Source organism: Somniosus microcephalus, chromosome 20, assembly GCF_052327205.1.
Source record: "Somniosus microcephalus isolate GS21.2 chromosome 20, FLI_Smic_1.0, whole genome shotgun sequence".
Classification (NCBI taxonomy): Eukaryota; Metazoa; Chordata; class Chondrichthyes; order Squaliformes; family Somniosidae; genus Somniosus; species Somniosus microcephalus.
The window spans coordinates 11,796,016-11,813,504 of NC_141006.1; the positions used below are offsets into that span (position 1 = coordinate 11,796,016).

General features: G+C 52.8%; 1 protein-coding gene across 1 annotated transcript in view; it reads left to right on the forward strand.

Annotated features, from left to right (window-relative positions):
- Nucleotides 1-17,489, forward strand: part of LOC147103060 (granulocyte colony-stimulating factor receptor-like) — a 348,122-nt gene that overhangs the window by 160,069 nt on the left and 170,564 nt on the right. Inside the window, 1 exon segment of the mRNA XM_085962336.1 lies at nucleotides 4,398-4,524. Coding sequence (XP_085818462.1) covers nucleotides 4,398-4,524 — 127 coding nt within the window.

A 17,489-nucleotide genomic window follows, 5' to 3' on the forward strand; every position in this document is an offset into this window, starting at 1 on the left:
CAGTCACAAAAACAACCTTCGACCATCACCCTCTGCCTCCTGCCACAATTTTGGATCCAATGTGCCAAATTGCCCTGGATCCCATGGGCTCTTACCTTCTTGACCAGTCTCCCTTTGTCAAAAATAACAACAGAAAATGCTGGAAAAACTCAGCAGGCCAGGCAACATCCGTGGAGAGAGGAATAGAGTCAACGTGTCAGGTCAAAACCCTTTGTCAAGACTGAAAAAGCACAGGAAATGAAACAAATTAAAAGGAACACGAGGAACAGCACCTCATCCTACGATTAGGCACTTTACAGCCTTCCGGACTCAATATCGAGTTCAACAATTTCAGATCATAACCTTGGCCCCTATTACATTTTTACACATATATTTTATCCACACCTTTGTTTTGGCCCTTTCCCCTCTCTTTCTTTCTCTCCCCCATGGCAGCTGTCTCCCATTCTGCCAGCGCATTTCACACCTAATCTAGAGCCGTCTTTTGTCTCCACTAGTCCTATCACCATCTCGTCTGGTTTTGAATACCTCTTAATGTCTCTTCACTTCTCTTTTGAGCTCTCCCAGCCTCCAAACTGGCCTTTTAATCTGTTTCATTTCCTGTGCTTTTTCAGTCCTGATGAGGGGTTTTGACCTGAAACGTTGACTCTATTTCTCTCTCCACGGATGTTGCCTGGCCTGCTGAGTTTTTCCAGCATTTTCTGTTGTTATTTCTGATTTCCAGCATCCGCAGTATTTTGCTATCGTACCTTTGTCAAAAGCCTTACTGAAGCCCAATACATCAACTGCACTACCTTCATCCACACACCTAGTCACCCCCTTGAAAAATTCAATCAAATTAGTTAGACATGATCTCCCCCTGACAAAGCCATGCTGACTATTCTTGATTAATCCTTGCCCCTCCAAGTGGAGACTAATTCTATCCCTCAGAATGTTTTCCAATAATTTCTCTACCACTGATGTTAGGCTCACTGGCCTGTAATTCCCTGGTTTATCCCTACTACCCTTCTTGAACAATGGTACTATGTTAGCTGTCCTCCAGTCCTCTGGCACCTCCCCTGTGGCCAGAGTGGTTCTGAAAATTTGTGTCAGAGCCCCTGCAATCTCCTCCCTTGCCTCACGCAGCAGCCTGGGATACATCTCGTCTGGGCCTGGGGATTTATCCACTTTTAAGCCCGCTAAAACCGCTAGTACCTCCTCCCTCTCAATACTAATTTGTTCAAGTATATCACAATCTCCCTGCCTGATTGCTATTCCTACATCGTCCTTCTCCAAAGTAAACACAAATGCAAAATATTCATTTAAAACCTCACCCACATCATCCGGCTTTACACACAGATTGCCACTTGGGTTCCTAATGGGCTCTACTCTTTTCCTGGTTATCCTCTTGCCCTTAATATACTTATAAATCACCTTGGGATTTTCCTTTATTTTGACCGCCAGTGTTTTTTCATGCCCCCTCTTCGCTCTCCTAATTTCGTTTTTACGTACCCCCCCTGCACTTTCTATACTCCTCTCGGGCTTCCACTGTTTTTAGTCCTTTGTATCTGCCAAAAGCCTCCCTTTTTTTCCTAATCCATTCTTGTATATCCCTTGACATCCAGTTGAGCAGGCTGTTAAAAAAGCATACGGGATTATTAATAGAGGCATAGAGTGCAAAAACAAGGAAGTTAGGCTAAACCTTTATAAAACACTGGTTAGGCCTCAGCGGGAGCATTGTGTTCAATTCTGGGCACCACACTTTAGAAAGGATGTCAAGGCCTTGGAGAGGGTGCAGATTTACTAGAATAGTACTAGGGATGAGGGGCTTCAGTTATGTGGAGCGACTGGAGAAACTGGGGTTGTTCATAGAATCATAGAATCATAGAATAATTACAGCACGGAAGAAGGCCATTCGGCCTGTCGAGCCCGTGCCGGCTCTCTGCAAGAGCACTTCAGCTAGTCCCACTCCCCTGCCCTTTCCCCGGAGCCCTGCAATTTTTTTTCCTTCAGGTAATTATCTAATTCCCTTTTGAAAGCCCTGATTGAATCTGCCTCCACCACCCTTTCAGGCAGTGCATTCCAGATCCTAACCACTCGCTGCGTAAAAAAGTTTTTCCTCATGTTGCCTTTGGTTCTTCTGCCAATCTGTGTCCTCTGATTCTCGACCCTTCTGCCAATGGGAACAGTTTCTTTCTATCTACTGTGTCCAGACCCCTCATGATGTTGAACATCTCTATCAAATCTCCTCTCAACCTTCTCTGCTCCAAGGAGAACAACCCCAGCTTCTCCAGTCTATCCACGTAACTGAAGTTCCTCATCCCTGGAACCATTCTTGTAAATCTTTTCTGCACCCTCTCTAAGATCTTCACATCCTTCCTAAAGTGCGGTGCCCAGAATTGGGCACAATACTCCAGTTGAGGCCGAAACAATGTTTTATAAAGGTTCATCATAACTTCCTTGCTTTTGTACTCTATGCCTCTATTTATGAAGTCCAGGATCCCGTATGCTTTTTTAACCGCTTTCTCAACCTGCCCTGCCACCGTCGACGATTTGTGCACATATACCCCCAGGTCTCTCTGTTCATACACCGCCTTTAGAATTGTACTCTTTACTTTATATTTCCTCTCCTCGTTCTTCCTATCAAAATGTATCACTTTGCACTTTTCTGCATTAAATTTCATCTGCCCCGTGTCCGCCCATTCCACCAGCCTGTCTATGTCCTCCTGAAGTCTATCACTATCCTCCTCACTGTTCACGATACTTCCAAGTTTTGTGTCATCTGCAAATTTTGAAATTGTGCCCTGTACACCGAAGACCAAGTCATTGATATATATCAATAAAATCAGTGGTCCTAGAACCGACCCTGGGGAACACCACTGTATACCTTCCTCCAGTCTGAAAAACAACCGTTCACCACTACTCTCTGTTTCCTGTCACGGCCAATTCCGTATCCATGCTACCACTGTCCCTTTTATTCCATGGGCTTCAAATTTACTGGCAAGCCTATTATGTGGCACTTTATCAAACGCCTTTTGAAAACCACATGAACCACATTGCCCTCATCAACCCTCTCAGTTACCTCATCAAAAAACTCAATCAAGTTAGTTAAACACGATTTGCCTTTAACAAATCCGTGTTGGCTTTCCTTAATTAATCTGCAAGTGACTGTAAATTTTGTCCCAGATTTATCATTTCTAAATGCTTCCCCAGTACTGAGGTTAAACTGACTGGCTTATAGTTGCTGGGTTTATCTTTAACCCTTTTTTGAACAATGGTGTAACATTTGCAATTCTCCAGTCCTCTGGCACCACCTCCGTATCTAAGGAGGATTGGAAGATTATGGCCAGGACCACCGCGATTCCCACCTTTACTTCCCTCAGCATCCTAGGATGCATCCCAACCAGGCCTGGTGATTTATCTACTTTAAGTACAGCCAGCCTTTCTAATACCTCCTCTTTGTCAATTTTAATCCCATCCAGCATCTCCACTACCTCCTCTTTCACTATGACTTTGGCAGCATCTTCTTCCTTGGTAAAGATAGATGCAAAATACTGATTTAGTACCTCAGCCATACCATCTGCCTCCATGTGTAGGTCCCCTTTGTGGTCCCTAATCAGCCCCACCCCTCCTCTTACTACCCGTTTACTATTTATATGCCTATAGGAAATGGTTTGGGTACAGTTCAGTCCGACGTCTCCACCGCATTGCTCCTCCCCACCCAATTCCTGCTCTCACCAAATCATTCAACTCTGCATGCGATCCAATCCGATTGCGTTTACCCAGCTCTGTCTCCAAGCTCTGCGCTCAAGATCCTCCTTAGAACAGAGAAGATTAAGAGAAGATTTGATCGTGTTCAAAATCATGAATAGTTTTGATAGAGTAAATAAGGACAAACTTCTTCCAGTGGCAGAAGGGTTGGTAACCAGAGGACACACATTTAAGGTGATTGGCAAAAGAACCAAAGTCGACATAAGGAAACATTATTTTATGCAGCGAGTTGTTGTGATCTGGAATGCACTGCCTGAAAGGGTGGTGGAAGCAGATTCACTATTAACATTCAAAATAGAATTAGATAAATACTTGAAGAGGAGACATTTTCAGGGCTATGGGGAAAGAGCAGGGGCGTGGGACTAATTGGATAGTGCTACCAAAGAGCCGGCACAACCACGATGGGCCGAATGGCCTACTTCTGTGCTGGGTCATTCTATGATTCTATGAGTCACCACATCACATGATCAGATCTCCAGGGATGGCTCCAGGCAGAGTTGTTGACCCTAGATTAGAATGCAGGCCTGTTACTATGAACTACCCCTGCAGTCTGGAGCTTTGTGTGTAGCAAGGGCCTGCCTCTGAGCTCGGCACTGCCACTCTCAGGAGTGCTTCACTCCGCAGCCTCTGGATAATGTTTCTGTTTCCAGTTCCTCCAGATAAACCAGCGAACTTAACCTGTGTAACAACCTTGAAGAAGAGGCTCAGCATGACATGCAGCTGGGACCCCGGCAGAGACACTCACATTCCAACAAACTACACACTCCGCAGAATAAAGTGAGTTACCATGGCAACTGCCACAATACTCCTGCTTTTTGGAATTATTTTATAGAGCTGTGCAGAGCAGCAATATTGTAAACATACCATCAACATTCCGCAATGCGTGCTGTGTGCTCAGTTTATTTCGTGTGAGTGTTTGTGTGTATGAGTCTGTTTTTATTGCTGAGTTTTTATAACTCTGAGTGTGTATTGTTTTGTGTTGTAGGAGTCTACATACTCCTAACAAAATATACTGAACTCGGAGAGGTTCAACAGAAAAGGTTTAATTGTTGAGACCACATGATGAACACAAAAATGGCGTCAGAGACTACACCAAGTCCGACTGTCTTTCATCAGTCCATAGCTTAGACTGCCCCTCCCCCGCTCTGGGCTTAACGATGTTGCAGATCGAGTTTCTTAAAGGTGTGATCCTTCTTAAAGGCATGACGCCTGATTTATAGTCTACGGACCGAAAAGCGGATTGTGTCCTTTCTGTGATCGGTACGCCACACAGCTCCCCCCAGAGTCTGCTAGTAGGGAGTGTACGAACCGGCGTGGTGGCTTGATGGCACGGCCGGAACGGCTCTTGGCGGTTGGTGTCGGGAGCGGGGCGGTCGGACGCGTCGGGCTCTTAGGCGGTCTGCCCCGCGGTGGGGGTTGGCCCACTTGAACGGGTTCGTCGGGCTCTAGGTGCACCAGCTTGAGCCGGTCGACCGACACCTTGTCAGTTCTGCCGTCCACTTGGAGGAGGAAGAACTTGTGCCCCGTCTGGAGTACCTTGTAGGGTCCATCGTATGGGGGCCGTAGAGGTCCTCGGTGGGCGTCATGGCGCACGAAAACAAATTTGGCCATGTGCAGGCTAGGTGGTACGCGGGTTGCTGGTTCACCGTGCCGGCCGGTGGGTACCGGAGTGAACTGTTGTGCTCGGTTGGCGAAAGCGCGGCGTTGCTGGTCAGCCGACCAGGGGGTCGTGGCGGTGGGCAGGAACTCTCCGGGTACGTGCAGCGGCTGGCCGTACACGAGTTCCGCCGCCGAGGCTTGCAGGTCTTCCTTGACCGCGGAGCGTAGGCCAAGTAGCACCCACGGGAGGCGGTCGATCCAAGCCTCGTCCTCGAGGCTGGCGCGGAGGGACGCCTTCATGGACCTGTGGAATCGCTCACACAGTCCGTTGGCTTGGGGGTGGTAAGCCGTGGTGCGGTGAATGGCCACCCCGAGGTTTCGGGCGATGGCGGCCCACAGATCAGAGGTGAACTGCGGGCCTCTATCCGACGTCATGTCGGAGGGGACGCCGAACCGAGCGACCCAGGTCCCGATGAACGCCCTCGCGATGTCGGCGGTGGTGGTGGACGTCAGTGGAATGGTCTCGGGCCAGCGGGTGGTACGGCCCATGATTATCAGCAGGTGCGTGTGACCTTGTGATGGCGGCAGGGGGCCGACGAGTTCGATGTGGACGTGGTCAAACCTTCTTTCTGGCATGGTGAACTCCTCGAGTGGGGCTTTGACGTGCTGGTGGATTTTGGCACGCTGGCAAACTATGCAGGATCTGGACCAGACGCGCACATCTTTGCACAGGCCACGCCAGACAAATCGGTTGGCCACCAGTCTAATGGACGCGCGGGTGCCGGGGTGTGAGAGGCCGTGGACGATGTCGAACACCCGTTTTCGCCAGGACGCCGGGACTACGGGGCGGGGTTGTGCCAAGGAGGTGTCGCATTTGACTGTGATGGCAGACGGGCCGCAGGCGACATCGGTCAGTCGCAGCCCTGGGAGGGTTGTGGGCGCGGAGAGCAGATCGGGGTCGGTGCGTTGCTCCGCTGCCTGTTGAGCATAGTCCATTGCCAGGTGGGCGCTGTGGACGGCGGGGCGGAATAGGCAGTCGGCCACCACGTTGTCTCGACCAGAGACGTGCCGGATGTCTGTGGTGAATTCGGACGCCGCGGCGAGCTGGCGTTGTTGCCTGGCTGACCACGGGTCCGCAGATTTCGCCATCGCGAATGTCAGGGGTTTGTGGTCGACAAACGCGGTGAAGGGGCGGCCCTCCAGAAGAAATCTAAAATGGCGGACTGCCAGGTACAGTGCGAGGAGCTCGCGGTCAAAGGCGCTGTATTTGGCCTCCGGGGGGCGCAGTTGGCGGCTGAAAAAGGCCAGCGGTTGCCAGGCCCCGTCGACCCACTGTTCGTACACGGCGCGACTACGTGGTCGGAGGCGTCCGTGGTGAGGGCCACCCTGGCGTTGGGCTGTGGGTGAGCGAGCATGGTGGCGTCGACGAGCGCCTTTTTGGTCGAGTCGAAAGCGGTCAACATGTCCGCCGACCACTCGATCGCCATTCGGTCTTTCTTACCCCGGAGGGCTTCGTATAGGGGCCGCATGAGGGAGGCCGCTCCGGGAATAAAGCGGTTGTAAAAGTTGATCATCCCCAAGAACTCCTGGAGGCCTTTGATGGTGGTAGGCCGGGGAAACTGCTGGACGGCTTGCACCTTGGCGGGCAGGGGAATGGCTCCGTCCTGCGTGATGTGGTGGCCGAGGAATTCGATCCTGCTGAGGCCGAATTGGCACTTGGCTGGGCTGATGATGAGCCCGTGCTCACTGAGCCGCTGGAACAGGGTGCGGAGGTGCTCGATGTGTTCCTGCTTGGAGGAACTAGCTACCAGGATGTCATCCAGGTAGACAAAGAGGAACTTCAGGTCCCAGAGGACCGAGTCCATGAGCCGCTGGAAGGCCTGGGCCGCGTTTTTGAGGCTGAAAGGCATTCGGAGGAACTCGAATAGCCCAAAAGGGGTGATTATGGCCGTCTTGGGGACGTCCGTGGGGTGGACTGGCACCTGATGGTAACCGCGCACCAGGTCGACTTTGGAGAAGACTGAGCGGCCAGCCAGTCTAGCCGAGAAGTCTTGAATGTGCGGTATGGGGTACCGATCCGGCGTGGTGGCGTTGTTTAGGCGCCGGTAGTCCCCGCAGGGGCGCCATCCCCCGTCGGGTTTGGTGACGATGTGGAGTGGGGAGGCCCAGGGGCTGTTGGAGCGGCGGATGATGCCGAGCTGTTCCATTGTGGCGAACTCGGCCCGCGCGATCTCCAGCTTGGCCAGGTCCAGCCTGCGGGCGTGGGCATACACCGGTGGGCCTGTGGTGGGGATGAAGTGTTCTACCCCGTGCTTAGCAACTTTTGCGGAGAAGGTCGGGTTGGTGAGGGCTGGGAACTCAGCCAGGAGTGCTGAGTAGTCGTCCGTTGAGTGGACGCGGCACTGCCACGCCATTTCGGCGGGTTGGGGGGGTCCATGGCGCCCGGGATAGGTGACATGGTGTTCATGTCCACGAGGCGGCGCCGAGGCATGTCAACCAACAGGCCGTGGGCACACAGAAAATCCGCACCGAGGAGTGGGGAGAGCACCTTGGCGGTGATAAACTCCCAGTGGTAGCGGCGGCCTGCGAGGTCAATGGTGACGGTGCGGGTGCCGTACGTCCGGATGTCGGTGCCGTTGGCGGCAGCCAGCGCAGGGCCGCAGCTGCCTCGCTAGATCTCGAGGGCAGACGCGGGGATGATGCTGCGCTGCGCGCCTGTGTCGCATAGGAAACAGCGTCTGGAGGCGCTGTCCGTAACGTACAGCAGCGCGCCTGCTTGCCCCACGGCCATCGTGTAGGCCGGTGTGAGGGCAGTTGGAAACGTGCAGGGATGGCTGCAGCGGCATGCCCGTGCACCGAACCGGGTATGGAAGTAGCAGTAGCCCTGGGTCGAGGGCTTGGGGGACGTGGGGTCCTGGGGGGCCTCGTGGCCGAGCTGTGTGGCCGCGCGATAGAGGGTGGAGCGCGCACCGACGCCGCGGAGGCCAGGTCGGGGGTGACGGCGTGGTTGGAGCCGGCGGACAGGAGCTTATCGGCTTCGTCGGCCAGGTCCTCGAGGCCCGTGAGGCTGGACGCCACAATCGCCGGGCGGATGCTGGGGGGTAGTTGGTGGATAAAGAGCATACGGAAGAGGGAGCCGGGCGGTTTCTCGTCGGTCAGAGCAAGCATGTGTGAGAGCAAGTCTGACGGCGTGGAGTCACCGAGGCCCGGGAGGTCAAGGAGGTGGCAGTTGTGCACGAATTGGGAGGCTGTGAATTTTTTAAGGAGCGCGGCCTTGAGATGTGCGTACTTGCCTTACTCCGAAGGGTTTTGTAGTGTTGTCCAGACTTTCGTGATTGTGGAGCTGCCCAGGGAGGCGAGGAGGTAGTCGTACATCGTTGCGTCGGCGGTGATGCCGTGGAGTCGGAATTGCGATTCGGCTTGAAGGAACCAGGCGGTGGCTAGGTTCTCCCAGAACTCCGGCAGCTTCACAGAAACTGCGTTTGTGTCAGCCATGGTTACGCTTAGGAGTCGTCCTGAGCGTCGGTGTAGGGGGTTTCTCTTGCTCGTTCTGGTCTCCTACCAGGCTTCGTGCAATAATTACCCTTGAGTGGTTCGACCCACTCGCCCCTACGGTTCTAGACCTTGGACTTAGGTGCAGGGAACTGTAGTGCAGAGAAAGACTCAATAGACCAGGTTGAATAGCACGAAATGGATGCCTTTATTGAACAGTTTGCAGCATTAAAAATACATGTCATAAGCACAGATTAAAGCAACTACAAGTATGCACATATCTATAAACTTAACTCTATGGAAATGGGGAACACACGGCACATCGTAAAAGGGGAAACACATTACGATTACCCTTAACCCCCTCCCCTAGACCTAAACTAAGTTTCGACTTGAGGAACTCGGGATCATGCTCACCACTTTCAGATTCGCGAAAAGCGGGTTTGCAGCCTTTTTGGCACAGCTTTCCGTCATCACGTGGATTTGGAAACTTCTGGCGCAGTTTGTTTTCTTACGCGATGCAGCAGCAGATACAGCCTTGATGAGCGCTCGTCATGGATGAAGATCCGTTAAACCTGTGTTACCTTTACTGAAAGGCTGCTGAAGAACTGGATGCACATGTAGACTCTGCTACCGATGTGATGTTGTAGAACTGCACATGGAAGATCCGTTGCCGAATGGGATGTTGAGGCACTGGAGTGCTAGGCCTGGAGTGTCCTTTCATACAGTCATAATGATTGTCCTTCTGAGGGTCTTCCCCGGGACGGGATGCTGATACAGAACTGCTTTCTTTATGCAGTCATTGTTATCCTTCGAAACAGAGCTGGAGGGTGTCTTCTCCTTCGGCCTGGGTCGTCGATGATCTCCCGACAAAAGTACCCGGGCCACCCTCGTCATCTTCCCGTCGTGGCCGAGCCTTGCCTGGCCGAACACCGACCACGTTCCGAAACCGAAGTGCTGCCTTAACCGAAGAGTCGTAGAAGTTCCGAAGTGAAGCGTGAAGTGAAGCGCAGCGTCCAGTGTGTGTTGATGGACTTTTCAAATCCATAGTTATACCCTTTTGGGACAGTCTTATCTCCCGCCAGATCATAGTCCTGTCTTTGTAATATTTTTGGCGGGCAGAAATCTCTGCAGGGGCACTTTGTCTTGTAACGGGAGCCGGTGATAGCTTAACTGGCCTTCCTGGGCCGATAATGTCTTTTACTTTGTCATCGTAACTCGGTTCGTATATTGATCGGTCTGGAGATTGCCCTTGATGGCTGTCAAACGGTTTTCCTTTGTACAGTAAATGGGTTTAAGTGTTCATTCAATTGTCCGCCCATTTCTTGATGGGCCTCATCCTGTAACCCAAGACTGTCCTGTACTTAGAATCCAATTAATATGTATGCTCAGTTCCCTGAGTTTCGTTTTCCCGATACTGGCTTTCGCAGGCTTACTGTCCTCAATCCACAAGCCTGTCTGGCTTGCAGTAACAGAAAACAAATGGTCCCCGAAACTGATCACGAGGTCCGGCGGCCATTTTGTATGCCCTTTTATCAAAGGTTTTATCTGTACAAGCTTCTTTTGGTCAATAAAACTGTCTTATTAACCCTATTTTCTTGCGTGATTATTGCTGAAAATTTCGAATCTTGTGATACTGATAGCTTGCTTAAAGTATCAACAATCCTTGGTGAGCAAATTTTCCCTGATTCCTCACATCCAAACATTCCTGGCAATTAACTATCTATGACCCTCATGACACATGCAGTTCCCATTTCAGAAAAATTACCTGTGTACAATTGGACAATCATAGACAGTATTATCTTAAACTATAACACATTCATCTTTCAGATGTGAAGGGGGCCAATACTCCTTGCACCACCTGCATACACCTTTTATTAATCAAAAACCGAAAATTTTATCAACGGCCATAACACAACAGTATTCACACACTTAAATCATGCAGTGGCTAAAATCAAGAGTGGAGGGACGCTTTAACTTTTAATACTGAGCAGCTTAAACTGGGGTGTCCTCTTCCCCCACTCGTACATAGCGTTCTCTCCATTCTCCTGTGTTCTCGTGCCTCTGGAGGCGTTTGCTTCTCTTGCAATGCACGAACAGTAAGAATATTACAATTAAAACCTGACACACTACTAGGATGTGGGATGCTATTCTAATCCAGGCCGGGATCTCTATATTAGTGAACAGGTCCCACCATGGTGGGGTGACTATGTCCAATATGTCTTTCCCTATCTCTAATGTCTTCTGCTCCAGTGTGTAGAAATGCTTCTGTGAAACTATAACGGCTTTTAAAATCTTGGTGAGGTGTTCGGGGAGAGGGGGAATGACATAACCAAAATGCGCGATGAATCGCTGCAAGTCCGTGAAATTCTCTTTTACAGTGAGGTGAACGGTGGAAGGTGCAGGAATGGGGACAATTCGTTGTTGTGCCACTTGAACTTCAGCCCTGGGTTTGAAACAGAAACTGCTGTCACTGACCGGACACCACTCGTGCTGTCCGTGGCGGTAGTGAGGTGCTGCAGTGGTGACACAGTATGTCCCACCTCCGATATATGCCACCTGCGGGGGCACATGGTCCTTTGCCATTGCCTCCATGGTGCAATTTATCGGCTTCGCGCTAGCGGCTCTGAACCCGCACTGTGGTTTCAAAAAGGCATTCAAGTGCTGGGGACACAGGATGATGTGTGCTCCCCGGCTACGACACCCCGAGAGGTCAGTGCCTGTCATCGTATGCTCCCATCTGATGACATAAGGCGGGACCACTGCGTAACGAATGTGCGCACCCCCCTGAATGACTCCAATGTTCTCCACCCTGTATACCGGGGCGGGCTTTGCTGCGGGACCCAACACCGGCATCCTTACCACTATTCCCATGATAGTGTGATTTGAGCATCCGCAGTCCACTGGGACTGGGTACGCCTCTGCAGTTAGTCTGAGCTGGCACGGGCTTAATGCATTCTCAAAAGGGTGGAGCGCTTCCAAGTGCTTGTTGCTGATCCAGGACGGGACCAAACCTTGTTTTAAATCCTCCAGATTACTGTGGCCCTCGCCCAGTAACCACGCCCCGTATAGCACACAGGCCTCGTTCTGCGCAGCCTGATCGGACGCATTCCGATCCTCCTTAATGAGTGCATTTACCGTTCTAGCGTGTTTCTCCCGTTCAGCAATTATTTCTTTTAAGTGTAGTGTCATGGCCTGGTCCTCATGTAGCTCAGAACCCACTACCTTATTTTCGTCAGTCAGTATGTTCCTTAACTGGGTTTTTAAACCATTGATCTGTGTCTGCAGCTCCACGTTGCCTAGAGCGTTGACAACAGACGTCCCGGTGTTAAAAGCAGTGAAAATGTCATTTACAGTACCCCTTCTTTGCCTCCCTACCCGATCCAAAACTTCCTGTGGTGTGGTGTATAATTGGGCCTTGTCGATATCGGAAAAGTCAAACTCGTAAAATTGTCTGAACATTCGGGTTAGCAGGACCTGGTACAACTGTTCCGTCTCCTTGGGACACCACTCCGGCAATCGTACCTCAGTGAGGTTTAAAATCACTGAGGCCACCGCGTAGTGTACCCCTTGGTACAGCACCTGACCAGTGGGTACCAATACTAAACCGTTCCTGGGTCCCTTTGTGGTGGTGGGGCACCCTTCCTTCTGGGCTAGTGCTACCGGAATCGTGGGCAGGGGCTTGCGTGGGCGGGTGATGAGTTCAGTGGCGTTTACCGGAATCGGGGAGTATGGGGCTCCGCACGCCCGAGTGCTGACATCCCATCTCATCCCTTTCCCTTCATCCTGCCACTGCCTCTGGAAAAAGATGGATACGCCCTTGGGGCAAACGCGTTTTGAACCCCACATACAGACATATATCCCTTCATCTGGTTCCCACCATTTGTCCCAACACACACGTAATTGTCCGTGAGTCCCCGTAATTGTCTGATGGGTATTGTTACCCAGTCGCTCCCACTCGATTGTAGAGTTCTTCATGTCCTTTCCCAGCTTTCGCAGCCACCACCATCTACTTAGCGGTACGTTCCCATTACATACCAAACAGATCCTCTTTCCCACGGTAACGCTGACTCTGGGTGCAAGGATCCTCACCCGAGGGCACGATAACGAAGTCTCTTGGTAGGCAAAACCGAAATTGCTGGAGTATTCCGTAGAATTCGTCCCCAGCCATCCTGGCCATCTCCCTTGGTGGAAGTAGGTGGCGGTTTCCTCAACCTCTCGCTTCCCCGTTCCATCCGTTGCGATGGGGGCCGTGTCCCCGGAACATCCGAACACGATGACGTCCTTGGTGCGGCCTCGGTAGGCTAGCCCGCACCCGATCGCCGCGAGCGCTACGAGAATCCTTTCCATTGTATCCCTGGTTTCTGTAATCGATAAGATGATGTAGACAGGCTCCCAATAGGTGCTGGCTTAATTAAATGGACGCGCGGGTCCCTTGACCCCGCTCCCAAACAACCACACATACTGGGCAGACTTCGAAAACTACCTTTTATTAATCAAAAACATCCCCATCATCTTAAACTTTACATACCTTAAACTATCATTACCTAAACCTATGTACAGCGCCGCCCTCCTTCGGGCGGCCTACTTAATTCCTGTGAGGGCTGCAGCGTGCCGCTCCCTGTGGCGGGGCTGCACTAACCTTCGGCTTTGATCCCCCGCAGCCTGTCGCTGCTGAACGGGAACCGTGCCTTTCCTGGGCTGCTCTGGACCGAGGTTGGGGGAAATAAGGAGAATTTGGCCAAGGCTTTCTGGGCTGAGGCGTTCGAGTCGACCTACGAGGGGATGCCTTGGGTGAGGCTCCCAGGGCTGACGGACCGGGGGTCGGGACTTTCACCGTCACAGCCTGTGGTTCCACCACAGCTGCCGGCTCCGGCTCCCTTCCCTCTGGCTCCGCCCCCCCGGGGCCGGGATTTGTGGCATCCGACTCCACCTCACCTGTCCCTACAGGTGGTAAGTCTCCGCCCCAAATCCCTACCTCCCCTAAGCTTGAGTCGAGGGCGGGATCTTCGTCCTCTGACTCTTCCTCCTCCGTGATCGGGTTAAGGGCGGGGTCGAGCTGTTCGGGCTCTTCCTCGCCCGAATCCCAAATTAGAGGGGAGACCTCCCACTCCATTGGGATGACTCCTCCCTTCACGCAGGCTATAGTTCCAGCCTGTGTGCTCTGCGACTCTTTCGCAGGCTGAGGATTTTTGTCCTCAGACTTGGCCCCTGTTGTTGGCCCTTGTGCACCCGGCTTAAACAGCTTACACTGGTTAATGTGGAACCATTTAGTACGTCGGGGCACCTTCACTGCATAAACCATGGGGCTAGCCTTGTCTACAATGCTGTAAGGCCCCATGTACAGTGGTTCAAAACTCCCCACCCGGGCATAGTTCCGAACCATGACCTGGTCTCCGACTTCCCACTCTTGTTGCTTACGAGGTTCCAGCAACAGTCGATTTCCCTGATGCTGTCTCCCCATGTTCCCAGCCGCTTGCCCATAAATCTGTTTCAGGCGCTCCAAAAGGGTTTGGACGAACTTGTCTCGCTTCACCTCCTGGAGCTGGCCCTCAGTGAGCACCGGGGCTAGTACATGGGTGGGTGTTCGCATGATCCTTCCAGTCATTAACTCGTGCGGGGAGTACCCCGTACTCTTGGACTGGCTGGCCCGGATCCCCATGAGGACTAGAGGCAGGATCTCCGCCCATTTCTGGGGCGAGCCCTTTGTCTCTTTCCTCAGCTTTTCCTTGAGGGTCCGGTTCATGCGTTCCACAATCCCGGATGACTGGGGATTGTACGCTACGTGCCACTTCCCTTCAATGCCCAAGAGCATGAGGGTGTTCTGCATCACTTGACCGGTGAACTGACTCCCTTGGTCGGACTCAACAAAACGGGGGAGCCCCCACCGTGAGAACACTTCCCGGATCAAGATCTTGGCAGTACCCAGCGCCGTAGCTGTTCTACACGGGAAAGCTTCTACCCACTTGGTGAACACATCCACCAGGACAAGGCAGTACTTATAGCCGCCCTGGGTGGCGGGCAGGGGCCCTATGTAGTCGACCTGACTCGATTGCCATGGTCCCTCTACCCTCCTGATGTGCCCCATGGGCACCTTCCTTTTCTGGGGGTCTGGGTTGTTTGCAGCGCACACAAGACAGCTTGCACAGAACTCGCGGACATCGTCTCTAAGTCCCGGCCACCATCCCGCCTGCTCTACCCGTTGCCAGGTAACCTCAGGCCCGGGGTGTCCTGCCCCTGGACCCTCATGGGCCAGTTGAAGGAATTCCCTCCGGTGCTGCTGCGGCACAACCCACTGTTCCTCTCGGAACAGCATGCCTTCCTTGACTGAGAGGGCTGCCGTACTGTACGGACCCTCTACCTGCTTGCCCTCAGTGATGGCTTTGAGCACTGTTTTTAGGGTGGGATCCAGGGTTTGGACGGTCTTTAGGCCTAGGGGCGGTGTCACCCCTGTGTTCCCTGGAGTTCCCTCCCTGCCTCGGATCGCTGCCACGGGTCCGGGTCCATAGGGGTCCCAGAAAATGCCGTTGCGGGCACCCTCCCTGGCTAGCGCATCCGCCTGCTGGTTGCCCTGACTGCGGGGTTCTGTGGTGGAATGAGCCTTCACCTTGTGGATGAACACCTCCCCTTCCTCCCCCACAGCTGCCAGGATCTTTTCCAGCAAGGGCTTAACTGTTAAAGGTCGTCCGTCCGCGGAGGTATATCCGCGGCGGGACCAGATGGCGAGGTACTCCGTACACGAATTGCATGTGAACATGCTGTCCGAGCAGATCGTGTATGGGGTTGGGAAGATCTCGGGGTGGGTAACCACGTACGCCACCGCGGACAGTTCAGCCTGCTGTGCGCTCATAGTGCTGGGGAGCTTAATCGCCAGGGCAATGTCTGCCGTAGGGTCATAAACTCCACACCCTGTGAGTCGTTCGCCAGCAGATACCGTGCTGGAACCGTCTACGTAGATCTCGCGGCCTGTGGGGTGTATCCCGGCCCGTAAACCTATGTCGACCTCCCATACCCCTTCTACGGAGCACCGATGGGCTGTTCCAGGATATACCATGTTGGCTGCGAGCTTTGGCTCGCAGAGACCTTTAACTTTGAGATCCATCTGGGAAAGGAGGAGGGTCCAGCGCGCAATCCGAGCGCTGCTCACAGTCCCATCCTTAATCCTTCCATCCAGAAGCATCTTTGTGGGGGTGTGATGGGTGAGGAGAGTGATGGGAGAGGTTCCCGTGAAGATCACTGATCTGTTCACAGCCCAATGCGTGGCCAGGAGATGCCGTTCGCAATTGGAAAAACTCCTCTCCACATCCGTAAGCACCCTGGAGGAATAGACCACTGGTCTCAGCTTGCCGTGTCGCTCCTGGAGCAGCACGGCGCTCAGGCTGTCTCCACTAGCGGCTACTTCCAGGAAAAACTCCTCTCCACCATCTATGGCCCCTAGGGCTGGCGCGGTCTGCAGATCCCTTTTCAACTTCTCGAATGCTGCCTGACAACCCTCGTCCCAAGACCACTCGACTCCCTTGTGTAAGAGTCGGAGTAGCGGGCTGCTGTGGCTGCATAGTCCTCGATGAAATCTCTGCAGTACCCGGTCAATCCCTAAAAGGACCTTACACCCGTTACTGTGTTAGGGATCGGCAGATCTTGCACCGATTCCTGTCTAGCCTTATCTATGGCTCTTTCCCCAGCGCGGATGGCCAGACTCAGGAATTTCACCTCCTGCTGACCGATCTGTGCTTTCTTTGAGTTTACTTTAAAACCCTTCCTTTCCAGTAGCTCCAATAATTTGGCTAATAGTGGGCCGTGCTCCTCCCTTGAGTCCGTGAAGTCGTCCACATACTGCACTATCTGATTGGGCTGGCTAAATTCCTTTAAACTTCCCGCCATGCATTGATGGAAAATGCTGGGGCTGTTGTGAAAACCCTGTGGCAAGCAGTTCCAGGTGTACTGTTGCCCTTTAAAAGTAAAGGCAAACTTGTACTGATCCTCCCGCCGCAGCGGAATGGACCAAAAACCGTTCGAGATATCCAGCACCGTGAACGTGGTCGCAGATGCTGGAATACTCCCTATTAGGTCGGCAACTGCTGCTACCGTGGGCGCGCAGGCTGGGATGTTACTATTGAGGACTCTGTAGTCCACCGTGGCCCTCCACGAATTTCCGGCTTCTTTACCGGCCATAATGGGGAGTTCACGTGAGTGGCTATTGGCCTCAACACGCCCTGCTGCACCAATGAAGATGTTGCTGTCTCCATGTCGGGTTCTGCCTCCTTGGGGAAGTTATACTGCTTTTGGGGTCGGATCATGGGGTCCCCGTCTACGCTGACCTCAAACCCGGTGACTCTCCCATAGTCGTGCTTGTGGGTGGCAAACGCAGTCAGATTGCCCGACACACACGCCTGCAAGTCCGTTGGGACGTCCGCGACCATAAGCTCGAGATCGTAACCTCCTGACGGCTTCATGGTGCACAGGGTCCCCTTTTCTCCCCTCCCTGGGATCACGACTACCTTGCCTAACCCATTCTCGGCTCCCCAGAGACAGTGATTCCTGAGGTCCACGAGGATCCCGTGTTCCACCAAGAAATCAGCCCCGAGGATGCCTTTACCACCCCCCTCATTCCACTTCAATAGGATACACGTCCATGTGGTGTGGAGTGCTCCCAA